Source organism: Phacochoerus africanus, chromosome 15, assembly GCF_016906955.1.
Source record: "Phacochoerus africanus isolate WHEZ1 chromosome 15, ROS_Pafr_v1, whole genome shotgun sequence".
NCBI lineage: Eukaryota > Metazoa > Chordata > Mammalia > Artiodactyla > Suidae > Phacochoerus > Phacochoerus africanus.
The window spans coordinates 51,125,842-51,151,667 of NC_062558.1; the positions used below are offsets into that span (position 1 = coordinate 51,125,842).

The 25,826-nt window shown below is 52.5% G+C and overlaps 3 protein-coding genes and 1 non-coding gene across 5 annotated transcripts in view; 2 read left to right on the plus strand and 2 right to left on the minus strand.

Annotated features, from left to right (window-relative positions):
• Positions 1 to 16,800, minus strand: part of DGCR2 (DiGeorge syndrome critical region gene 2) — a 54,685-nt gene extending 37,885 nt beyond the window's left edge. For both annotated transcript variants that reach the window (XM_047759535.1, XM_047759534.1), the window contains exon 1: positions 16,539 to 16,800. In XM_047759535.1, the coding sequence (XP_047615491.1) occupies positions 16,539 to 16,617 (79 nt within the window). In that variant the 5' untranslated portion in view covers positions 16,618 to 16,800. The remainder of the gene's footprint in view (positions 1 to 16,538) is intronic.
• On the minus strand, positions 7,500 to 7,571 carry TRNAD-GUC (transfer RNA aspartic acid (anticodon GUC)). Its single transcript has one exon. It is a non-coding gene; the product is annotated as a tRNA-Asp (tRNA).
• Positions 16,801 to 18,929: 2,129 nt separating the features above from the next.
• On the plus strand, positions 18,930 to 20,357 carry TSSK1B (testis specific serine kinase 1B). Its single transcript, XM_047759536.1, has one exon. It carries the CDS (start codon positions 19,068 to 19,070, stop codon positions 20,160 to 20,162), a length of 1,095 nt encoding a protein of 364 aa, XP_047615492.1. The 5' UTR covers positions 18,930 to 19,067; the 3' UTR covers positions 20,163 to 20,357.
• Positions 20,358 to 24,080: 3,723 nt separating this feature from the next.
• Positions 24,081 to 25,392, plus strand: TSSK2 (testis specific serine kinase 2). The gene has a single exon (XM_047761257.1). The coding sequence runs from the start codon at positions 24,182 to 24,184 to the stop codon at positions 25,259 to 25,261; it is 1,080 nt and encodes a 359-aa protein (XP_047617213.1). The 5' UTR covers positions 24,081 to 24,181; the 3' UTR covers positions 25,262 to 25,392.
• Positions 25,393 to 25,826: the final 434 nt, after the last annotated feature.

Sequence of the window (25,826 nt, forward strand, 5' to 3'; positions counted from 1 at the left end):
ACTGACAGGCAGCAACAGCTGAAGCAGGTAGCCAGCTGCAAGCTGCCATTTGCCAAAGCCTGTTCTGAAGTTAAGCATAGGGGTAAACCTACCCCCCACTCTACACCCAGCATCCAGCACAGGGGCACCACTGAATGGCTGTAGGTCTGTACTAGTCTACCCTTTACGCCACTGACAAAGTGTCTTCAGTTCTCTGACATCTCCGGGAAGATCCTCTCACTTCCTGACTCACCTGTCCCATGCAGGGGCTGTTCAGCAAGTCACCCAACCTGTGAGTCATAGGTTATTCAGAACACACTTTCTGGGCAGCCAGGGGGTCCACAAGGCAAGGAGAGCCAGGACGCAGCAGAGCCTGCCTCCAGTGGCGGGTGGGGAAGCACACACCACCAGGTGCTTGGTGTGTCAGCTGCAGATTCCCCAGGTCTCATTGGCATCACTCCTCCTGGAAATTGACATTTCCGTTCCCTTCTTCTTCAATATCCCCCAGGATACTTTGAAGAGCATCCAGCACGACTTCCATGACATACAAAAGCTGCTCAAGAATAGTCATCCCTCTTCCCACTAATGGCTCTGCCAAGGTCCTGTCCCAGTGTCTCCTATGATTGCTGTCTGTGGGCTGGCTCTCCACAGCAAACAGATTGCCCATGCTTTCAGAAATGACCCACGCCCTCACCATGGTAAGTGTAAGGCCACAACACCAAAACACGAACTTCTTCACACTAATTCTCAAGTCTTTTCATTTCAAACCTTTTTATACTCTTAAAAATCCTGAAGACACGAAACATCTTTGTTTATGTGGGTTATATCTATCAACATTTACTTGTTAGAAATTAAAGCTGGAGGGGTTCCTGTTGTGGCTCAGCAGTAACGAAACCGACTAGTATCCATGAGGAAGTGGGTTCGATTCCTGGGCCTGCTCAGTGGGTTAAGGATCCAGCACTGCCGTGAGCAGTGGTGTAGGTAGCAGACGCAGCTCGAATCCCAAGTTGCTGTGGCATAAGCTGGCAGCTGCAGCTCTGATTCAACCCCTAGCCTGGGAACTTCCACGTGCCGCCTTAAAAAGACAATAAAGCAAGCAAGCAAGCAAACAAGCAAGCAAGCAAGCAAGCAAGCAAACAAACAAGCAAGCAAGCTGGAGCTCCCACTGTGACGCAACAGGATTGGCAGCGCTGGGACATGGGTTCAATCCTTGGCCCAGCACAACCGAGAAAGAAAATTAAGAAAATAACTCCTTATGGAATCACAGAAGACCCAGAATTGCCAAAGCAATCCTGAGGAACAAAAACCAAGCAGGAGGCATAACTCTCCCAGACTTCAGGCAATATTACAAAGCCATAGTAACCAAGACGGTGTGGTACTGGTACCAAAACAGACAGACAGGAGTTCCCGTCGTGGCGCAGTGGTTAACGAATCTGACTAGGAACCATGAGGTTGCGGGTTCGGTCCCTGCCCTTGCTCAGTGGGTTAACGATCCGGCATTGCCGTGAGCTGTGGTGTAGGTTGCAGACGCGGCTCGGATCCCGTGTTGCTGTGGCTCTGGCGTAGGCCAGTGGCTACAGCTCCGATTCAACCCCTAGCCTGGGAACCTCCATATGCCACGGGAGCGGCCCAAGAAATAGCAACAACAACAACAAAAAAGACAAAAACAGACAGACCAAAGGAAGAGAACAGAGGCTCGGATCCCATGTTGCTGTGGCTCTGGTATAGGCCGGCGGCTACAGCTCCAATTTGACCCCTAGCCTGGAAACCTCTATATGCCATGAGTGCAGCCCTAAAAAGACCAAAAACAAAAACAAAAACAAAACAAAAAAACACCACAGTGTGGTATTGGTATCAAAACAGACAGACCGACCAGTGGAACAGAATAGAGAGCCCAGAAATAAACCCAGACACCTACAGTCAATTAATCTTCAACGAAGGAGGCAAGAATATAAAATGCAAAAAAGAGTCTCTTCAGCAAATAGTGCTGGAAAAACTGGACAGCTGCATGTAAGTCAATGAGACTGGAACACACCCTCACACCATGCACAAAAATTAACTCTAAATGGCTTAAAGACTTAAATGTAAGACAACACACCATCAAACTCCTAGAAGAGAACACAGGCAAAACATTCTCTGACATCAACCTTACAAATGTTTTCCCAGGTCAGTCTCCCAAAGCAACAGAAATAAGAGCAAAAATAAACCAATGGGATCCAATCAAACTGACAAGGTTTTGCACAGCAAAGGAAATCATAAAAAAAAAAAAAAGACAACCTATGGAATGGGAGAAAATAGTTTCAAATGATGCAACAGACAAGACCTTAATCTCTAAAATATACAAACAACTTATACAACTCAATAGCAAAAAAACCAACAACCCAATTGAAAAACAGGCAAAAGAACTGAATAGACATTTCTCCAAAGAAGATACACAGATGGCCAACAAACACATGAAAAAATGCTTGACATCACTGATTACTAGAGAAATGCAAATCAAAACTACCATGAGGTACCACCTCACACCAGGCAGAATGGCCATCAGTAATAAATCCAGAAATAACAAATGCTGGAGACAGTGTGGAGAAAAGGGAACCCTCCTGCACTGTTGGTGGGAATGTAAATTGGTACAACCACTATGGAAAACATTATGGAGGTACCTCAGAAAACTATATATAGAAGTACCATATGACCCAGCAATTTCACTCTTGGGCATATATCCAGACAAAACTTTCCTTGAAAAAGACACACACACCTGTATATTCACTGCAGCACTATTCACAATAGCCAAGACATGGAAACAACCCAAATGTCCATGGATAGATGAATGGATTAAGAAGGTGTGGTATATATACACAATGGAATACTCAGCCATAAAAAGGAGCAAAATAACACCATTTGCAGCAACATGGACGGAACTAGAGACTCTCATACTAAGTGAAGTAAGTCAGAAAGAGAAAGACAAATAAATATGATATCACTTATCTGGAATCTAATATATGGCACAAATGAACCTTTCCACAGGAAAGAAAATCATGGACATGGAGAACAGACTTGTGGTTGCCAAGGGGGAGGGGGAGGGAGTGGGACAGCTAGGGAATTTGGGGTTAATAGATGCAAACTACAGCCTTTGGAATGGATAAACAATGAGATCCTGCTGTATAGCACTGGGAACTGTGTCTAGTCACTTGTGATGGAGCATGATAATGTGAGAAAAAAGAATGTATACATGTACATGTAACTGGGTCACCTTGCTGAACAGTGGACAATTGACAGAACACTGTAAACCAGCTATAATGGAAAAAATAAAAATCATTATAAATGAAAAAAAAAAAAGAAAGAAAGAAAACAACTCCTATAGTTCTCTTTTGGCACTGTGGATTAAGAATCTGGTGTTGCCACTGCAGTTGCTTGGGTTGCTACTGTGGCGTGGATTTGATCCCTGGCCTAGAAACCTCCTCATGACATGGGCATGACCCAAAAAAAGAAGAAAAAAAAGAAAGAAAACAATTTCATTTACAACGGCATCATAAAAAATAAATACTCAGGAATAAACTTAACCAAAGAGGTGAAAGACTAGTACACTAGTAACCTACAGAAGTTCCTATTGTGATACAGTGGAAACAAACCCGACTAGTATCCATGAGGACGTGGGTTTGATCCCTGGCCTCACTCAGTGGGTTCAGGATCTGGAATTGCCATGAGCTGTGGTATATGTCGCAGACATAGTTCAGATCTGGTGTTGCTGTGGCTGTGGTGTCGCTGGCAGCTGTAGCTCTGATTTCATCCCTGGCCTGGCAACTTCCATATGCCACGGGTGTGGCCCTAAACAGACAAAAAAAAGAAAAGAAAGAAAGAAAAGAAACTACAAAAGACTGCTAAAACTAAAGAAGACACAAATAAACAGAAGGAGACCCATATTCATGCACTGGAAGACTTAAGATGTCTTAAGATGTCTTAATACTACCCCATCTACAAATCCAATGCAATCCTTATTAAAATTCTAACAATATTTTTTTGCCAAAATAGAAAACTTCATCCCAAAATTAATATGGAAACTCAAAGGACCCTGAATAACCAAAACCATCTTAAGAAAGAAACACAAAGGAGCTCCCTGGTGGCTCAGTAGGTTAAGGATCTAGTGTTGTCACAGCTATGGCTCAGGTCACTGCTGTGGCATGGGTTCAATCCCTGGCCCAGGAACTTTTGGGTGCTGGGGGCATGGCAAAAAAAGAAAAAGGAACACAAAACTGGAAGCCTCACACTTTCTGATTTCAAAACATATTAAATTACAAAGCTACAGTAAACAAAACAGTGATTGGCATAAATTGGCATAAACTCAGAACATATAAGCCAATGGAACAGAACAGAAAGTTGTTAAATCCTCATGTTGGGGTTCCCATCGTGGCGCAGCAGAAACGAATCTAACTAGGAACCATGAGGTTGCGGGCTCAATCCCTGGCCTTGCTCAATGGGTTAAGGATCCAGCATTGCTGTGGCTGTGGTGTAGACCGGCAGCAACAGCTCTGATTAGACCCCTAGCCTGGGAACCTCCATATGCCGTGGGTGCGGCCCTAAAAAGACAAAAGACCAAAAAAAAAAAAAAGAAGAAGAAAGAAAAGAAATCCGCAAGTATATGGTCACATGACCTCTAACAGAGTGCCACGCCTATGCACTGGGAAAAGGATAGTCTCTTCAGCAAAAAGTGCTGGGAAAAGTGGACATCTATTTGCAAAAGAATGCAGCTGGCATCTTACCCTAAACTATATAGAAAAATTAGCTCAAAATGATTAAAGCTTCAAAGGTAAGACCTGAAACTAAAACTCCTAGAAGAAAACATAGGAGAAAGGTCTCATGACATTGGATTTAGCAAAGGTTTCTTGGATATGACACAAAAAGCACAGGTAACAAAGGCAGAAGCAGACAAAGGGGACTACATCAAACTTAAAGAAACAACAAAGTAAACAGGCAACCTATGAATAGGAGAAAATATCTGCACATCTTGTACTAGATCAGGGCTAGTAACAGAATATATAGAGAACTCCTAAAACTCAAAAACCTAAAAACAAACAGCCCATGGGAGTTCCCATCATGGCGCAGTGGTTGACGAGCCTGACTAGGAACCATGAGATTGTGGGTTCGATCCCTGGCCTTGCTCAGTGGGTTAAGGATCTGGTGTTGCTGTGAGCTGTGGGGTGGGTCGCAGACCCGGCTCGGATCCCGCATTGCTATGGCTCTGACATAGGCCGGTGGCTACAGCTCTGATTAGACCCCTAGCCTGGGAATAGTGAGCTATGCCGCGGGAGTGGCTCAAGAAAAGGCAAAAAAAAAAGACAAAAAAATAAAAAGAAAAAAAGAAAAACAAACAGCCCAATTCAAAAACAGGCAAAAGACTTGAATATACATCTCTGCCAAGAAGATACACAGGACCAGGCCAGCAGGGGATGAAGTGACTCCTGACCAGCCACCTATGAGCTGACAAGGGCACTGAAGGGCACTGATAAGGACACCACAGCAGGCAGGGAACAGGTGAGATGGGGTGTCAGCACTGTGGCACTGGTGACCAAGGTTATGGAAGGAAGACAAAGTACAGTGGGTGAGGAGGGCCACCTGGAAATGAAAGAGGAGGAGGGTGAGTAGAGCAGAGGGCAATCACAGGGCGGTGAGGTCTCTGGGAGCAGCCACTGAAGGAGGCACCTGGCCAACTCAGTCAGGTCCAAAGAGCCAGTGCTGGAGCCAGAAGCGGTGAGCACTGGGCAGGTGCCTCCTTCTGGACAGGCGGGCTCCAGGTGGTGCATCTCCACCCAACTCCCCACAGCACACAGCTCTTTGATCTCATTTTGGAATTGTGGTGCAGGAGGCAGAGCATCTGAAACAGGTCTTCAGTTTTGGCTTCTGCTTCTTCTATTTAAAAGCCAAGTGATGCCACCAGGCAAGCAATTATCTTTTCGAGGCCTCAGCATCCCACACCTGCCTCACTGTCTCCCCATCCTCAAACGGGGCTGTCATAAAGTCTGTGCACAACCACACCTAAGTTCCTGGGCCAAGCTTGGCCCAGCTTCAGACAGCCTCCCCCATAGCACCATGTCCCTAGAGACTCAGCATGGCAATGCGCCAGGGGAAGGACAGGAAATACAAACAATGACGGATGGTGGGGCTGGGAGCTTAGTAAACAAACTCAAGCCCAAATGACCCCTGGACAGCTAACCCTCCATTCTTTTCTTAAAGAGAAAACAAATAAAAAAGAGCAATTTGCAAAAATGGCAATTGATGACAAAACTAGGACAACCAGGTCTCAGGATAAAAAAATAATTCAACTTAAAATACTGAATTATTTCTACAAAATAACTTTTTAAATAAACTTTTCAATGTGGGATAATTTTAAGTCTACAGAAAAACTCCTGTATGCCCTTCATCCTGTTCCCTTGCTATTTAAACTTCCAGGCACATTTGTCACAACTAGGAAACCAACACCCTAATTTCTATTAATTGAATTCTCAACTATGGGAATCCCACCATTTGTTCCACTAACGTTCTTTTCCCATGTCAGGGTCCAGTCCAGGACACCACACTGCAGTTAGCGTTACGAAATAATTTCCTCTGGGAGTTCCTATCACAGTTCAGCAGAAATGAATCTGACTAGCATCTATGAAGACGGAGGTTTGATCCCTGGCCTCACTCAGTGGGTTAAGGATCCAGTGTTGTTGTGAGCTGTGGTATAGGCCAGCAGCTACAGCTCCAATTTGACCCCCAGCCTGGGAATCTCCATGTGCCAAGGGTGTGGCCCTAAAAATACAAACAACGACGACACAAAAAACACACAAAGTAATTTCTTCCTTCCTCCCTCCCGTTCTTTTTTTTGGCCGCCCTATGGCATACGGAGTTCTCAGGCCAAGGATCAGATCTGACCCACAGTTGCAACTCACACCACAGCTGCACCAATGCCAGATCCTTAACTCAATGCGCTGGGCCAAGGATCAAACCCATGTCCCAGTGCTCCAGAAATGCCACTGACTCCACCATGCCACAGTGGGCTCACCAACAAAGTAATTTCTAATACACTCCATCAGAAGATTTTAATAACAAAATAAAAAATATTAACAGCACTTATTAATACTAAAATCTAAAGAATGTGATATAAATTTTACTTGGCCTTTCCAGTGATGCTGAGTGAGCATTTACTCAACATATATAATTCTCTTCATACCACAGAAGCAAAACTGAAAAAAACATTTAAAGCAAGTAGCAGTATATACTAGTGAGGGATGACATGTTAAAACTATAAATACCTGCTACTACTAAAATGGTATTTTAGTTTACCCAAGAAAATACTACAGCCCACTGGACAACAAGGTGTTTCCTTACCACTTAGTGTGATGAAATAGAAGCCTGGTATAATAATGAGTAAGCAAATATCTTTCTCAATATTATTTAGTTAATAAAGGTGGTTTCAGATCAACACAGGTTTTTGTTTATTTGGTTTTGGCTGCAAGGAGAAGTGGCTCGATATGGGATCTCAGTTCCCCAACCAGGGGTTGAACCTGGGCCATAGCAGTGACAGTGCCAAGTCCTAACCACTAGACCACCAGGGAACTCCCAAACCAACACAGATTTGAACCTGTTTAACAGACGCAAAGAAGAGAATTAATCCCAATAGCTTTTGGACTCAGTACTGAGTAAATACCATCAATCTAAAACAAAAAAAGAGCTACAGGAGTTCCTGTCATGGCACAGCGGAAAAGATCTGACTAGGAACCACGAGGTTGAGGGTTCAATCCCTGGCCTTGTTCAGTGGATTAAGGATCTGGCATTGCCGTGCGCTGTGGTGTAGGTCACAGACGCAGCTTAGATCTGGCATTGCTATGGGCTGTGGCATAGGCCAGCAGCTATAGCTCTGATTCAACCCCTAGCCTGGGAACCTCCACATGCCACCGGCGCAGCCCTAAAAAGCCAAAAAAAAAAAAAAAAAGCTACAAAAAAGAAAGGAAAAAACAAAACAAAATTCTAACTCAGTCAGTCTGCTGTTGATAGTGGAAAGGGGTAGAGCACCTCTGCAACTATCCTGTGTGCACCACAGGAATAAGCAAGTTGTAAACCTAGTGATGCTGCTGGAAGCCAGAGTTCTACTGTAGAACAAGGCAGAAATACAAAATGAGGAAAGCAAGCAAGATCCCTCGATGTTGGGTTGCAACTAAAGACACAGCTTGGGAGTGCCTGTCATGGCGCAGCGGAAACAAATCCGACGAGGAACCATGAGGTTGAGGGTTTGATCTCTGCTCTTGCTCAGTGGGTTAAGGATCCGTGAGCTGTGGTGTAGGTTGCAGATGCGGTCCGGATCTGGTGTGGCTGTGGCTGTGGCCAGCAGCTGTAGCTCTGATTAGACCCCTAGGCTGGGAACCTCCATGTGCTGTTGGTGCGGCCCTAGAAAGCAAAATAAATAAATAAAGACACAGCTTGAACTTACACAAAGAGACATGGGCAGACATACCCACACCACAGAGAGGACACACGCCACAGCTAGATGGAAAGATCCAGCAGCAGCAACGTCCCCGCAGCAATGAACACCAGTTCTAAAATCCTAGTTTCTCCAAGAATACCACCTCCCACTAAAAGGAACCAATGCTCCATGGAAAAATGCAGGTGCAGGGGTTGGAAAGATACAGGATGAGCCTGGGAACATGGATACAGAGCCAGCCTGAAGGGTTTCGCAATGCCCAAATCAACTATAACATCAAATGAATGAAGACAATAACATGTTATCATGCACTGAATAAAAAGAAGAACCCATGAGTCCATACAGATATTAAAAAGTAAAAAGGAAGAGCAAGAAATAAAGAATGGTTAAGAGAAAATCATTTAGCAGCCATCATAGCAGTAAATGATTCAGGCAAGAATCATCAACAGGAGTTCCCTCAGGGCTCAGCAGGTTGAGGACTTGGCAGTTGTCACTGCAGCAGCCTGGATCACTGCTGTTGTGCAGGTTTGATCCCTGACCTGGGAACTTCCATTTGCTACAGGCACAGCCAAAACAAAACAAAACAAAACACTCATCAATAGATAAACTACTGAGTGAGGCTGTCTATCTCCTTACCAAGCACCTGCCCATCACGAAGGAGAGGCAAGCCACCTTTCCAGTAAAGAAATGCAGCCCAAGCCCCTCACCACATGGCCATTCCTGGGACAAGCTGCAGTTGTGCCTGGGACACCTGCACTGCAGAGGACTCCATTTCCTGGGGGCCACTCTGGCCAAGATGCAGTGACTGACTCTCATTGCAAGGAAATTGATAAACCCCCAAAGGAGAAATATTCTATAAAATGTCTGGCCTGTGCTCTTTAAATAGTCCATGTCATGAAAGACAAAGGAAGCTAGGGGGCTGTTCCAAATTTTAGGAGATTAAATGCACATGACAATTAAACACAACACATGATCCCAAGCTAGATCCTGGACTGGGGGGAAAAGCATGGTAAATGGGTCACACCTGGCAAAACAGGGCCATGGCTCACAGCACCACGCCCGTGTTAACCATTCTAATGTGGTACCTGCACCATGCTTCTGGGAGAAGGGTTTGTCCTCAGTAAATACGAGTGAGGAACTTAGAAACAAAGAGCCACAATGTCTATGTGTGCAAATACACTTCACCTCTGCACATGTGTGTGCACACAATTAGTGTGCAAATATGTAGTAAGTCAGATGTTCACAATCAGTGAATTTACATGAACTGCAAACAGGTGGAGTTCTCACAACTCTTCTAGAAGTATGAAATGCCTCCAAAATTACTGAAAAAAGAATGAAGTAACTCCCTGCCTCTCTGTGAAGGCAATGTTGGAATGAAGCTTGTTGTTTCTTTTTGGAATGAAGACTTCCTCATACCAGTAAAAAATGCAGGTCATTGGATCTTCAGGATTTGGTTTCGTTTTTGTCCTTAACGCACCTCCCAACTAAATAATTTTGTTCATGTTAAAATTCCTCTAAATGGCCACTCTGGTTCTGAATTATCTATGGTGAAACTATGCCATCTAGGTAAATATGCACAAAAATTTGAGTTATAGCATAAATACATGTAAAAATAGGCACTGAACTGGGGCTCCTGCAGATGGTTTTAGATTAAGACAAGCTCACGAGAGAAGTAGCCATACCACCTCCGACAGAGTAGCTTTTAGAGAGTTCAGACTGCAGCTTCTGGCAGAGGAAAAATTTTGCTAAGAGGTCTCCTAAAACCAGGGACAAGACTGAGGAAAGTTCTCATAAAGCCTCATTTAAAAAATTTAAAGGAGTTCCAACTGTGGCGCAGTGGAAACAAATCCCGAACTAGTAACCGTAAGGTTGCAGGTTTGATCCCTGAACTCGCTCAGTGGGTTAAGGACCTGTCATTGCTGTGAGCTGTGGTGTAAGCTGCAGACAAGGCTCAGATCTGGTGTTGCTGTGGCTGTGGCATAGGCCAGCAGCTGAATCTCTGATTACACCCCTAGCCTGGGAACTTCCATATGCTGAGGGTGTGGCCCTAAAAAGAAAAAAATTAAAAAATAAAATAAATAAAGAATGAAGTAAAGCTGCATGTACTAACAGGGACCCCCAAAATACCAAGTGAAAAAGTAAAAAAAAAACTGTATAAAAAGTCTAATTCCATTTACGTAAAATAATCTATATATGAAATTTAAATGTGGAAAAAGACCCCAATGTCCTATTTCCAGACTGTCCTGGGCTTTCTCACAGCTCACACACCAGCCTGTCCCCACTTCCTCACCCGGCTGGGGTAGAAGAGAGAATATGAAGAGCAGCTCCCCTTCTGGCGGGGGGGCACAGACCACCAGAGGGTTGCTGCAAAGGCCGCCTCAACCCTTCCAGCCCTCCCGTTCCAACTTGTATGATCACAAAGTCCTGAAGGTAAACTAACTGACCCAGGGACCCTAGGAAGTCATAAATGACACTCAAAAGACTTCTACATCAGGAGACCCAGTGGCAAGTGCCTAGGGGGGTCTTGGAACCTTTCATCTCTCACTGAGCCCTCTGGGACACCCTCACGGTGGCTCCTGCCCCCAATCCAGTGCACCAGGGAAGCAGGCAATCCTCTCTACCATACTGAACACCCAAGGAGGTCCCCAGAGAAGAAGGCTTCCAGCAGGGTGGGAGCTCAGGGTGGAAATGGAGGACTTGTGGCCCAGCATCCACAGAGGGCTCTGTCCTCAGCCCCATCCTGTCCGACATGGAGCTGTCAACAGCTGAGGACAGACAGACAACAAGCTGATCAGACTGACAGATGACTGCCAGGGACCAGGAAGCCAGACTGCAGAAAGAGACGGGAAGGGGGCAGGACCACAAAGGACAACGACGAGCTCTGGTGACCAAGGCCACACCAGGTAGAGAGGAGGGAGAGGAGGCCAGGGGGCAAGTGTGTGCAGCCCCCAAACCAGCTCTCAAGTAAGGCCCCTGCAGTGCAACAGCCTCTGAAGGGCAGGCCATGTCCCACAGGCAAAGGGCACCATCCAGCAGAGAAGCCGTCCGCCCCCGCCCCCGCCCCCGCCCCCACCCCAGCCCTGACCTGCAGCTAGTGACTTCAGTGAGGAAACCCTCACCTGCTCTCACCAGCAGGAGTGAGCTCCCCCGAGTGAGGCACAGGCCAGCCAGCTCTGCAGCACCCCTTCCCTGAAATGGCCCTCCAGGGAGCCATAGGCCCTGGCCCTCGACCTCCCACCCAAACCAGGGGCAGCTGCGAGGCCCGCTGGCTAAGGGAGCTGCTGCTCTTTATGTCAAAGTATAAATAGCCTTTTGTGCATTTGTTCAATAACTGATTCCCAAGTACCCACTCTGTGCCAGACCAGGCCCAGGAGACCGAGCTCGAATGTAACAAGGAGCAAACCCTGTCAAAGCGAACAATCCTGGCCCTGTCCAAAGTGCTCTGTCTGGGGGGCTCTGGGCAAGCCACCCCCACCACCATCGGCAGCTGGCTCACTGAGCAATGCTCAAAGCTACTGTACCCATACCCTCTGCATGGGGGCCTCTACTGAGAAAAATGCCCTCATGCGCTGGCACATTTGCTTTCAGGGGGCCTGCACCCCTGGACTTGTGAGTAACATAAACAGCCTGCACATCAGACCTTTTTACAATCTGACATCATCCTCATATCTCCTCAAAGTACACACATTCTGCTATTACATCCATGTTACAGATGAGGAAACCCAGGCACCAAGGAGTCAGAGTGGACAGGACTTGACCCGAGACAGTGTCACATCAGCTCTGTGCTCTCAGATGACCACACTGGACTCGCCTTGACCCAACTGAAGCCTCTGGGAAGCAACACTAGATCTTGGCTCTGCTCCCTCCAGATCGATGCCCCGAGGGCTCAAAACACTCTGGAACCCCAACCACGGCCCACCAGCCATTCCCCCTCCCCCGGACTTGTCCTACCAAGGCCAACCACATCCACACTGATGAGACACACAGTAAGCTTGGAGTGGCAGGACAAGATGCAACTGACTCACTCAACATCCCAAGTCATGCCATAAACCAAGATACAGTTGTCATGTAATAACCCAGCCTGTGCATCATTCCATTTAGCAAGCAAACTGATGGTCCAAAATCGGGCTCTCAATCACCAACCTGCTCCAAGGACTGGAAGGGAAGGGGCTGTCTCCAAACACAAAACAGGGATGCAGAGGAAGTGGGCAGCAGGAAAAGGCATTTAGTCGGTCCCCTGCTGTCCTCCGGTCTTAAATGACACGGCTGACACACTCCACTCAGAGTCAGGGCTCTACTAACTATCGCCCTGTGCCAAGTGCCGAGGGAGGAAGAGGACAGCACTGGCTGAGGTTACTCTGCCTGTGCAGGAGGGAGGCCCGGTCAGCACAGGGGCTGCGGGGAGCCAGGCAGGGGCAGGACCAGAGAGAAGCAGCAGAAGAGCACATGCACCTGCCACAGTGCAGCAGCACTCCTTTCTCCTCAAAGAAGGGCCAATGACCCTAACACACAGCCCTGATGTGCCCGAAGGAGGCAAATGGTGGACAGAGACTGCTCCTCATCTGCTCTCAGCGGTGGCCAGTGTCCAAGGGGAAAAGGCCACAATATCTGCCACTTACCCTCAAACAGTTCAGAAAGCAATTACGTGTGCACCGTGCACACATACATGCATGCGTGTAGAGCCGTAAATAATAAAGCAAAATGCTAACAGGGAGGTCTGGGCAGAGAATGTGCAGTTCTTAATAATTTTATTCCTGCAACTTGTCTGTAAGTTTGAAATCATTCCCAAACGAAAGACTTATTTTAAAAGGACAATTAATTAGCTAGTGAGGCAGGAAACCGTATCACGTTATTTTCCAACTAAAAAGAATGAAAGTGTTCGGCTCAAGTTGGGGGTGAGGGTATTGGTGCAGGAGCTCCAAACTGGGGAAGCACCTGGCCAGACCAGGCAGGCTCAACCTCCCAGTCTACGAGCTTTGGCCACATCTGCTTGTCAAACATCCGCCCACATGCTGCTCCAGAGGCAAGGTGCTCTGGCCATGGCTGGCGCACTAAGGATTTGTCAGTTTGGCACAGGCTGCAAGTCCCTCTGGTCCCTGCTGGCGCAGGGTTCAGAACCCTGAAACAGGAGCCAGCTCACCAGGACTTGAATCCCTGCTATACTGCTCCCCAGCTGCATGACCTTATGCAAGTCACTGGCCTCTCCTGGCCACTACCCCAGCAGCACAGAAAGACAGCATCCCCTGTGAGGCCGCCTAGCCAAAAACAAGCTCTTACAGGGCCCAGCTTCAGCTGAGACAGTTCTCCCCTGGGGAAGGCAATTGTATGGTGGAGTCACCCTGGATGGAGCTGTGGCTAAAACCAGGGTGGGATCTCCTTTCATAATCAAAAACAATCAAAACGGTTTTAGAAAAAGCACCTGCTGCTGCACCCCCTGCGCAAAGGAAGAAAGGTCAATGACATGGCCTCACAGCCAGTGGCTCCCAAATGCCCCTCCATGCTTATCCTCCCTCACCAGAGATCCCCACCCTTTCTATCCCAGTGTATACAACACACCATGGTTGGCCATCATGGTTAATTTCAGCAGGAATCTGAGGGGAGGGCTGGTTCCATCCCTTAGATCAGAGTATTCCGGTAGAGAAAGGTTCTGCACCCTCCCTTGGAGAACCACTGGGTTGAGCAGGGGAAGAGAGGTGGCCTGGGGCTCCACGACTGATTAAGGACAGCCAGGGCAGGACACACCAAGGCAGTGAAGAGAGCTCCAGCCAAGGGCACATGATGGTAGGCAGGCCAGACTCCCCCAGCACTGAAATTTCACCGCAGCCTGTCATTAGCTTCTAGTTCACTTCCCATCTGTAAGACAGAGCTAACAACAGTATCTACCTCAAAAGACAGCCTCAACACACCAAGACCAAACATGCATTAAAAAGAATCAAGCTTTCCTGTCACCCAAGCCTGCATCAGAAAGCAGCTGAGAGTGGCTGAGGCCTCATCCTAAAGTGCTCCATTTGGCAAAAATCCTCCTGGAAAGCAGTTTCGCCTGGGACCCTCCTCGCACCCAAGGTGGGCCTCAGCCAGGATTCAGAGAAAAAGCATAGAAACTAAGACCAGAAAAGCCCCTTCCCAGGCACCAGACAGCAGATCCCCAGCTGGCTGGAAGGACAAAGCACAAACAGGCACACAAGGGAAACACCTGCCAACCAAAATCAGGGAGATGCAGTGCAACTCAAGAAGCCACCTGAGGCTGCTGCAAAGTTCTAATCTGGAGAATCATAGAACGAAAAGGATAAGTTGTTTGTTTCCTGCCCCAACTCAGACCTGATTGTGAGGTCTCTAGAAACCCGTCCCTGCAAAGCAGGGGCGAAGAGGTGGCCACCTCTGGCGCTGCCTCACCACCTTGGGATGGATTTACACCTAGTCTCTGCTTCCACACCTGAAGGGAACCCCCACAGGGACAGTATTTCTCTTCATTTGAGCATCCCTAGTGACGGGCATGCCAAGACACTTTCTGAATTGCTGTTGGCCAGTTGGCAGCATATGCAGACAGATGGCAAAGGAAAAGGAGCTGGGGACATCAGTCATATCCATCGCCCAGGCAGGAGATGCTGGACCTGGAACCAGAGACTCCCCAAGGAAGTCAAGCGTGACGTGTGGCTTCACATCTCAGAGTCCAGTGACATAACGTGAGAAATCAGGACCCAGGGTCAAACGGGACAACTATCACCTCTCTGCAGGTGTACCTGTGTTTCCAAAAGAACTTAACCGCGAAACTCCACAAATCTAGTGGTTCTGGTTCCCAAGAGCCTAGACAGTACCCCTCCACAGGAAGCCTCTTCCTTTCCCACAACCAGTGCCCCTACCCAGAGAACATCCCTGACAGTGAACAACCAGATCTGCTCTGGGGGCCCAGAGACATAACTGGAGACTCCAGGTTGAGTGTGGGCAGAGGCATCAAGCAGTACAGTGTGCCCAGAATTCGACCCTGGTGGGGACCTGCACAATGCTGTGCTCCCCTGCCTGCCTGGACACACTTGGGTCCCATGGCACTCACACAAGACAGCCCTTGGCACTGCATGGACCCCGTCCTCCATTAAGAAAAAGCCTTTTTTTTTTTTCTTTTGTCTTTTCTTGAGCCACTCCTATGGCATATGGAGGTTCCCAGGCTAGGGGTTGAATCAGAGCTGTAGCCACTGGCCTACGCCAGAGCCACAGCAACTCGGGATGCAAGCTGCGTCTGCCACCCACACCACAGCTCACAGCAACGCCGGATCTTTAACCCACTGAGCAAGGGCAGGGATTGAACCCTCAACCTCATGGTTCCTAGTCGGATTCATTAACCACTGCGCCACAACGTGAACTCCCTTTTTTTTTTCTTTCTTCTTGTCTGTCATTTTTGGCCGCTCCACCGCATATGGAACTTCCGGACCAGGGATCAGATAGGAGCCACAGTACGACCCAAGCCGCAGCTTCAGCTACGCTGGATCTACCCACTGTGCAGGGCCGGGAATAGAGCCCGTGTCCCAAAGGCTCCCAAGACGCCGTCGATACCGTTGCGCCGCAGAAGGAGCTCCAAGAATCATGCTTTTCAACTGCACCGGTACAAAGTTGAATGAATTTATATGTACACATTACATTCACTTTTATCTAAAAGTTCAGGGCTTCTTCCTACTGATTTTCAAAGAAAACAGTTTGGCAGGCCACTTAAAGCACCCGGTCTCTTGCTACTGACGGATAAATCGGCCCTGTCTTTGGGGACTTGATTTTCTCGTTGAAGGAGATGGTCCGTCAGACACAGGTAGACTTGTCCGGGATCTTCCGGCTGCGGCAACCCCGACTCCCCACCACAGGCTTCCTCAGAAAACACACGCTCCCGGGGCCCTCCGAAAGCCTCTGGGGACCACAGACCAGGAGCACTCCCAGGGCCCAGCTCGGGGGCTCACAGGCCGAGCGACCGTGCAGACCAGATGACCCGAGCCGCCCCCGCGACCCCCGGCCAGACCCCCACCGCTCTCGCTCCGGTCAAGCGCGGACGCGGGTCCACAGGCTCCCCAAGGTCCCGGCGCCGGCCCCGCGGGGTTCACGCCCCGCCCCCACCGCCGCTCACCTGGCCGCAGCGGTTCGGTGACCGTGAGCACCAGAAGGAAGAGCAGCAGGAAGGCGCCGCTGTCTGCCTTGGGCACCATTTATCCTCCGTTCATCGTCCCCGGGACGGCCGCGCGACCCCACGGGGAGGCCGGGCCGGGCCGGGCCGGACGAGGACGCGGCGGGAAAAAGCTCCGGGAGGGGCGGAGGGACGCGCGCTCTCGGCCACAGCCTCGGGCTCCGACTCCAGCTCCGCGCAAGATGGCGGCTGTCCTGCTCGGTCCGCACCGCCCCGCCCCCGCCCGCGACGCGGCGCTGGCCAATGAGCTCCGAGCAGGGCGTGGCCCGTGCCCTCCCAAGCGCAGTGTCCGAAAGGGGCGTGGCCCGAGGGCGGTCCGGGGTTACGAAGTGTCAAGGGTACCATTGGCTGAGCAGAGAGGTTGTGTTTGGGGCGGAGCCTGAGCGGCGGGGCCTCCAAAGGGCCCGGATCCTAGGACGCTGGACAGGGGTGGTGGGGCCCAGATGACCGACACGGAAAGGGCGGGACGCTCATGGGCCTGCGCGGCCCGGGGGCGTGGCCTGAAGGGAGAGGGGCAGTGCACAGGGGGAGCTAGTGGGACACCAAGGGTCTTCACACCTCTGGCACCTGATGGCCCAAGTCTCGTCAGCGGTCACAGATTGCGCCCCAAAGTGGTCTTTTTAAAGCGGAACCGCTATGGAGTGGAATCTGGACTATCTATGAGGAGGTTCTGGAGGCGGTTCCACCGTGTAGGGAACATGCATGTGTGTGGCTTCCCCCGCACGCACAACTGAAATGTTTCAGAGGAGGAAGTAGCCTCAGGGAGGGTCACCAAGTAGAGGTGACAGGGAAGCCCAGATCCTAGTGACTGTGAGCAAAGCCGGCCTCTGGAGGAAGGGCCCTGCCTACACAAGGGGGGAGGCAGGGACGCTGGCACAACTGCTGCCACAGCAGGCCTGTGTGCATGGAGGGAAGCCAGTGGGGACAATACTCCAAGTGCTGGCCATGCACCTGTCATCGTGGGAGGGGACACAGCAGATGGGGTGTTCTCAGAGATAGGAAGGACCACCAGCCACGCACACAAGGCCTGGCCCAGGGTGTCGGGGCTGGGGAAGAGGGTGAGGATGGGAGCAAAGGCCAGGTAGGGCCAAGGCTGGTGGGCACCCACCTGGCCCACCTCCAACCCCCCAGCTCACTCCAAGGAGCAGTTACCCTGAGCCCTTTCAGGGCATGCTCATCCTGAATGTCCCGGGATTCCAGCCAGGGACACTTAGAATCATCTGAGAGAAGTACCCACTCCCTGCAGATGGGTGTGACCAACATCAACCCCAAGACCAGGCCAGACCTGCCTGCTCCTGTCTCCTCAGGGCATGGCCCAGAGAAGATGCTGGACAAAGGGGGCCCACAGCAGAGAGGCCCCACCACTGGTTGAAACAGCAGTCCCTGCCTAACACTGTTCTGTAGGCACGTCCTCAGGGAGCATTCCCCCAGCAGCTGCTGCACTGGATCCAGGCCCAGCCTTCTGCCCCCAGCCCCACACCTGCCCTGGGAGCCCAGCCAGGGCTACAGCTGGGAAGACCACCAGAAGGGAAGTCACAGTCAAGAGTAGAAAGCCCTACCAGTTGTCACCTCCAACCCCTGCAGAGCCACTGTCAGAGACCAGCAAAGTTTTGGATGAGAGCCATACAGGGAAGTGAAAAGTCCACCTAAACCATGCAGGGGGAGGGTAGAGCCCCAGCTTCCTAAGCTGCAGTGACCACTGGGCCAGGAGTCCTTGCCCCTCCTGACCACCCCACCTGCTTTCTTGGTCTGCTGTGTGCCCAGCAGACTGCCTGCATGGACACCTCCCCAGCCCCCTCCCCATGGGCTCCTGAAGCCTCCACCTGAGATCACTGCTTCTCTCAAGGTGGCCCTCTCTGCCCTCTTCCTCCCAGGTCCTAGTGACCATCTGCCCTTCTTCCAGTTCTGCTACTACAACTGGGTTCCCTACCCTCTGCTCCATATCTGTAGCCCACCTCAGAGATCCCTAACTTGAGAGCGACTCCCATTTCCTACTGAGCCTCAGACTGATGGGACCATGTACATGCCCTGCATTTCCAGGGATGTCTCAGCTTGCAGAAATCAGCCCACCGATCCATCAGTAGCCTTGGCTCCACTTTGGAGGCTTGGGCAGAACTATGCGCTCCTCTGAGTCCCCTCCTACCTTGGGTCCCAGCAGAGCATGAGGTCACACTCTGCTGGCCTTCGGTCTGCTGCAGCCCACTGGCCGGCCTCCTAGGGTTCCAAGTCTAAGTGGCTCAGACCAGAGCCTCATTCCCCAGGGCACTCCTCCTTTATGACTTCACCCGCTTAAGTCACCTGGGAGACAATGCCAAAGGTTCCACTCTGGAGTCTTGGCCTCTAGGAGGCAGGGACGGCAGGCCCGACAAGCCCAGAGGACTCTCTGTCCACAGTGTAAATGAGGACGCCACTGGCCCATGTCCTGCAGGGATGTAGAGGGCAGCCTCAGAGGCACCGGGTGCTCCCGGCACCATGGATGACGCTGCCGTCCTCAAGCGACGAGGTTACATCATGGGAATAAATTTGGGAGAGGGCTCTTATGCCAAAGTCAAATCCGCTTACTCTGAGCGCCTCAAGTTCAACGTGGCAGTCAAGATCATCGACCGCAAGAAAGCCCCCACGGACTTCCTAGAGAAATTCCTTCCCCGGGAAATTGAGATTCTGGCCATGCTAAACCATCGCTCCATTGTCAAGACCTATGAGATCTTTGAAACGTCAGACGGCAAGGTCTACATCGTCATGGAGCTTGGGGTCCAGGGCGACCTCCTTGAGTTCATCAAGACCCGGGGGGCCCTGCAGGAAGACGATGCTCGCAAGAAGTTCCACCAGCTCTCTTCGGCCATCAAGTATTGCCATGACATGGACATTGTCCACCGAGACCTCAAGTGCGAGAACCTCCTCCTTGACAAGGACTTCAACATCAAGCTGTCCGACTTCGGCTTCTCCAAGCGCTGCCTGCGGGATGACAGTGGCCGACTGACGCTGAGCAAGACCTTCTGCGGGTCAGCAGCCTATGCAGCCCCCGAGGTGCTACAGGGCATCCCCTACCAGCCCAAGGTGTACGACATCTGGAGCCTGGGCGTGATTCTCTACATCATGGTCTGCGGCTCCATGCCCTACGATGACTCCAACATCAAGAAGATGCTGCGCATCCAGAAGGAGCACCGTGTCAACTTCCCACGCTCCAAGCACCTGACAGGCGAGTGCAAGGACCTCATCTACCGCATGCTGCAGCCTGACGTCAACCGGCGGCTGCACATTGATGAGGTCCTCGGCCACTGCTGGGTGCAGCCCAAGGCACGGGGCCTGTCCTCTGCAGCCATCAACAAGGAGGGTGAGAGCTCCCAGGGCTCTGAGCTACCGTGGACCCCTGAGCCCAGCTCTGACAAGAAGTCTGCCACCAAGCTGGAGCCCCGGGAAGAGGCCCAGCCTGACACAAACCCCGAGGAGGAGGTGCTGCAGATGCAGGTGTCCAGGCAGTCAGAGGCCACGGGTCTGGCCAGCGAGCAGCCCAGTAAGGAGACTGAGGAAGGGGCCCCATTGCAGCCCTCAGAGACACACACTTAGCCAGCCTCTGATGGCCCAGGAGGCCGGCAGGGAACAAGGCAGAGCTCGCGGCTTCCAGCCTGAGCTCCAGAGAAGCAAAGGGATGCCCCAGAGAAGGAAGACAGTCCCAGATGAGCTGCTATTTTCATCAGTTTCTTCCCCCTCCCTTTGAACTTGGTAACCCACATGGTAAAGAAGCAATAAATCACTATATTAGTGCAGCCCCCTAGGTGGATGTCTTTGCTCTGCTGGCCTTAGTCATCCAAGAAAAGGACTCTGCACTCCCTCTGTTCCCTACTCTTGGACTGCACTGTACTTCACCTCCCTGTGTGTCCAGACCTGCCTGTGACTTCAGGCCCTGGACCAGAGCCAACTGAGGAAGACACTGCTTCAAGAGGGCAGGGTGGCCCATGAGTACCTCATGGTATCTCAGGGCTGGAGAGGGGTGAGGGGGCTGTGGCAGAGGAGGGGTGGGAGGCGAGGCCCTCCTGCTAGGGTCCAGCCACCATAACCTCACAGGGCTGCTGGTGGGGAGGGGCTGGCCTCCCTTGGGCTATGTCTCCAGGGCCTCTGCCACCTCCAACCAGCACCTGATGGTGCCCCGAGTCATCCCGCCTCGTGGGCGTTCCCCTGCCCAGGAGCAGTGGTGTGGGTTGGGGGGGGGGCTCTGCTGCATGTCTCATGGTCACTGTGTGCCCTGACCATATCCTGTCCCCCTCTGGTCCCAGTCTGCCCCCAGGCGACCTCCCTGCCAGAGTGGATGAGTGGACACTGGCTGAGGGAGAGGACAGGTGCCCCCGCATGCATGGCTGGCCCCAGTGCCCTCATATCCACGGAGGAAGTGGGCCTGCATGAGCATCACTGCCTGCCAGGCACCAGGGCTGCCCATCGCTTCTCACAGTTCTTAGCCAGCTGTGTGAGGCAGCCACTTCCTCCCCCTGTCCTGTGCTTACTCTGGACGACCTCATGTGGATCTTCCGGTTCAACATACCCTGAGAGCACAGACCTTCACGCTGACCTCTCCTCCTGCCTGGGTTGGCGTCTGGGGAGAGGGGAGCCCCAGTGAGTGCCCAAACCTGGCCCCCTGGCAGCACCTCCCCACATCAGCCTGCCTCTTTCTTGACCATCTCCCACAGCCACCTCTGTGCCCCGTATTCTCACGGCTCTGTGCTCCCGTGTCCTGACTCAGCCACGATGTAGGCCTCCTTCCCCATCAGAGTCCCTCCTGTATTGCCCGTAGGAAGGGCCCCCATGCCTGGCCCTGAGGTCCTCCCAGCTCTGGCCTTCCAGTCCCTCTGCCCCACACACATGGGCCATAACCATGCTTGCAGACATGTCCCTGCAGACCGGGCCCATCTTTCCAGGTCCAGCCGAGGGGCCATCGCCTCCACACACAAAGCTGTCTGAGTGCCCCTGACAGCAGCCGGCAGACTGCAGGTGCCCAGGTCCCAGGGTAGAACTGGCCAAGTGGTCTTGGAGGCCCCAGGGGCCCAGTGCTGCAGCTTACCTGGTGATGGAGTGGAATTCTAGATCACATGGGGCCAGCAGGGATGGGGACATCCTGGGGAGGCTTTTGAGCCTCCTCGCCAGTCATCAATGTGGTCATCAGGATGGCGAGCAAGGCAAGAGGTCCTGGGAGTGACTCTTTGCAGCCCAGCTTGGAGGCAAGGCTGGGCAGGAGGAGCCACAGGCAGGGAGATGGCTCTGAGAGGGTGGGCGACTGCCTGAAATCACATGGTGCAGAGCAGAGGCCCAGGTGCCTGAGGCCTATTCCTCCCCAGGTGGCCTCCAATGCCAGGCCACCATGTGAGCAGCTCCACTGCCCTTGGCCCTGGATCAGACTCCTTCTGGGACCCCCCTGAGGCTTTAGGATCAAGACCCTCAATGTGGCCTCAATGGCCCTCTCCTCCCCACACTCACCATACTGTTCTGTCACACGCATTGAAATCACCATTCTCCTCTGTCCTCCTCTGTGTGGGTTGACCTCAGGCCTCAGCCTTCCCAGCACCCCCAGTTCTGCCCAAGCTCTCTGTCCTCAGAGCTCTGTGTCTCTCTTACCAGCACAGTCACTGGGTGTTCACACTCTGGGTGACACTGAACCTCCCTCTCCTCTAGGCTCCAGAAAGGCAAGTCCCTGTCCATTAGTCACCCCCTGCTTGAAGTCAACCCTCCAATGCCATGGACGGGGTGGAAAATGGAGGCTCACACTCCAAGGGGGGCCATCCCAGGGTCTGCAGGCCTTGAACCCACAGCTGGGAGCACCCTGAGCCCCTTCCAGTCTACCCCACCCCAGGCGCAACAGCAGTACCTGCCCCTGCGTTCTCATCCCGGACAGAGCTGGCTGCTCCATGCCAGGCAGCTCTGCTGGCACCTGCCCCCTCCACGTCCCCTAAGATCCAAAGAGGCCATGCCATCCTGGGCAGAGGCAGGGTGCATATGGGGCAGAATCCACAACTAAGGGGGAAGCGTGGGTGAGGAAAGGGAGGGGTGGCATCCACCAAGAGGGCAGTCATCATCCAGACAGAGCACCTGGGGCAGGAAAAGTACTGCACTCCTGGGTCATGGCCTGCAGGCCTTGCAGCCGCCCCCTCTGAGATGCAGAGCAGTGAAGTTCTGGCCATTCTGCCTCCAGAAGAAAGGCAGGCACTGGGCCAGTCCCTCCCATGGGCCTCTGGACCTGGCCGCCCTGCCACCAAACTTCTTCACGGACCTCTGTCAAGAGCCCCAGGCACTCAGGCTGCATATTGAGTCTCCCAGCAACCTGGTGAGCCCTACCGATCCTCTCCATTTGGGCTCCGGGGTTACCCCCCAACACCAAGCACACAAACTGCACTCGGAAGACAAATGGACAGTAGGGCCAAGGTACCTGAGGAGATGCTCCAGGCCACGTTTCCCAAACCAGAAACAAGAGGGTTTTCATGTGGTTTCCAAAGGCAAAAGATGTCTAAGGGATGCAAAATGACGTGTCCTGGGTTCCAACAGCTCACAAAGGTCCCCAGCGACATAATCCAGGACCCTCCTCACCCAAGTGCGTTCTCTTCACAGTCGCTGCTCTGGGTACTGCCAACCCCAGGACCCCCAGGACTCCCAGGACCCCAGTTCCAAGGATCCCCAGTGGCCCCGCCCACTCCCAGGCCAGGGGTCCAGACCCCTCTGCTGCCTGACCCCGCCTGGCCTCCTTGGCCTTAGTCATAGGCACTGGCCTTGGATCCTCTAGGACCATCAGAAAAGGTGATTTGGGTCCTGGCTGCTCAGGAAAAACCCCCTCCCTCTCCTCCTCCCTCTGGACTCTGAGGCTTAGCCATTCTCAGAACAGCCTAGCTCCCCCAGGCCCTTCCCTGCCCAGCCCTCGTCACCTCCTCTCCAGGCCTCACCTCTCAGAACCTGCATTCTCCAGGAGGTCCCCTGGGGCACTCCCACCCTCCTCACCCTGCTCACCACCCAGCTCTCCACCCTGAAGAGAAGCTACACTTGGCTCCAGACAGTTCTGGAACCCCAGCCCAGCCAGACCAGGGCCGCCCTCCCAGGCACAGCCAAGTCCCTGGGACACAAGACCAAGAAGAGGTGTTCATCACACCTCAGAGAAGCTGCAGGAAATTGGCCCTCATGGGACAAGGACCATTGCAGGGTCAGCGTCACAACCAAAAGAGGGAAATGGGCATGGAGCCAGCATGCTGGCTGGACCTGGGCAGCTCCTGGGGCCTGAGTGGAGACAGGGCAGCACAGCATGGAAGAGCAGGGAGGGTCTCTGATGTCCTGTGCGCTGGCCTCCTTCCAGCCGCTGGGAAGCGGCGCTCCTGCCAGGCCAGCCTGTCTTCCAGAGCTCCTAGGACTGGCCCCCACCCAGTCCCCACTCCGGGCAGCCTGGCTTTATGACTTCACAGGCTGAAGTCACGTGGGGACAATGCTGGGCGTTCTACACCTCCAACTGCAGGCCTGGCCCAGCCAGACGGCTTCCTACAGCCCAAACAAGGACAATGCCCGCTGGCCCACGTGGGGAGGGGATGTAGAAGGCAGCGGCACCGGCCGCTCCTGGCACCATGGATGATGCCGCGGTCCTAAGGAAGAAGGGTTACATCGTAGGCATCAACCTGGGCAAGGGCTCGTACGCCAAAGTCAAATCCGCCTACTCTGAGCGCCTTAAGTTCAATGTGGCGGTCAAGATCATTGACCGCAAGAAGACGCCCACTGACTTTGTGGAGAGATTCCTTCCCCGGGAGATGGACATCCTGGCGACCGTCAACCACCGATCCATCATCAAAACTTATGAGATCTTTGAGACCTCCGACGGGCGCATCTACATCGTCATGGAGCTCGGCGTCCAGGGCGACCTCCTTGAGTTCATTAAATGCCGGGGAGCCCTGCATGAGGATGTGGCTCGGAAGATGTTCCGGCAGCTCTCCTCAGCCGTCAAGTACTGCCATGACCTGGATGTCGTCCACCGAGACCTCAAGTGCGAGAACCTCCTCCTTGACAAGGACTTCAACATCAAGCTGTCCGACTTCGGCTTCTCCAAGCGCTGCCTGCGGGATGGCACCGGGCGCATCATCCTCAGCAAGACCTTCTGCGGGTCAGCAGCCTATGCAGCCCCCGAGGTGCTACAGGGCATCCCCTACCAGCCCAAGGTGTACGACATCTGGAGCCTGGGCGTGATTCTCTACATCATGGTCTGCGGCTCCATGCCCTACGATGACTCCGACATCAAGAAGATGCTGCGCATCCAGAAGGAGCACCGTGTGGACTTCCCTCGCTCAAAGAACCTGACGGGCGAGTGCAAGGACCTCATCTACCGCATCCTGCAGCCTGACGTCAACCGGCGGCTGCACATCGACGAGATCCTCAGCCACTCATGGCTGCAGCCCCCCAAACCCAAAGCCATGTCTTCTGCCTCCTTCAAGAGGGAGGGCGAGGGCAAGTACCGGGCCGAGTGCAAATTGGACACCCGGCCACCAGGCTCTCGGCCCGAGCACCGGCCTGACCACAAGCTAGGGGCCAAGACCCAGCACCGGCTGCTGCTGGTGCCTGAGAACGAGGACAAGATGGAGGACAGGCTGGCCGAGACCTCCAGGGTGAAGGACCATCATGTCTCCGGAGCCGAGGTGGGGAAGGCAAGCACCTAGCGGTGCGGAGGGCCCCAGGGGGGGCAGGGTGCACAGTGAGCGCCCCATAAGCTAAGTAGGAGGTAGGAGCTGAAGAAGGCACAGGTGCGAGAACAAGTAAAATCCGTCAATTAAACCGCTATTTTGATTACGTTCTATTAGCTTTCTTCCACTTAGTAGCAAAGACCTTAAACCCTGACCACCAAATAAACCACAGAGTGTATACTGCAGAGCCCCCAGGAGTCTTTTTCACTAGGACTCAGCAGCCACCCTGCCTGCGGCGTCGAGGGCTACAGCTCGGGGGCCCATTCCTCCTGGACAAGAAGAGATCACAGTCAGCCCACCCGTCAGGCCCCCATGGGTCTCCCTGACCTGCCCCACCCTGTGCCTCCCCACCCAGACCCCATCCCCTCCCTCACACGGCCCTCCCTCAACAGGGATGGGATGGGAGACCTGGAAGCTGAGACTATTTGGCAGCAGCTCCCCCATCCCCCACCTGGGAACACTCCCCACATGCCAGCCACAAGCTCTAAGTCATCAGCATCTGGCCTCCGGTGACCTTGCTTTTACAGCATCCCCCTCTGCC

Coding starts and splice junctions, on each gene's coding strand:
- TSSK2 (XM_047761257.1), top strand. CDS start 24,182: ATGGATGATGCCGCGGTCCTAAGGAAGAAGGGTTACATCGTAGGCATC.
- TSSK1B (XM_047759536.1), top strand. CDS start 19,068: ATGGATGACGCTGCCGTCCTCAAGCGACGAGGTTACATCATGGGAATA.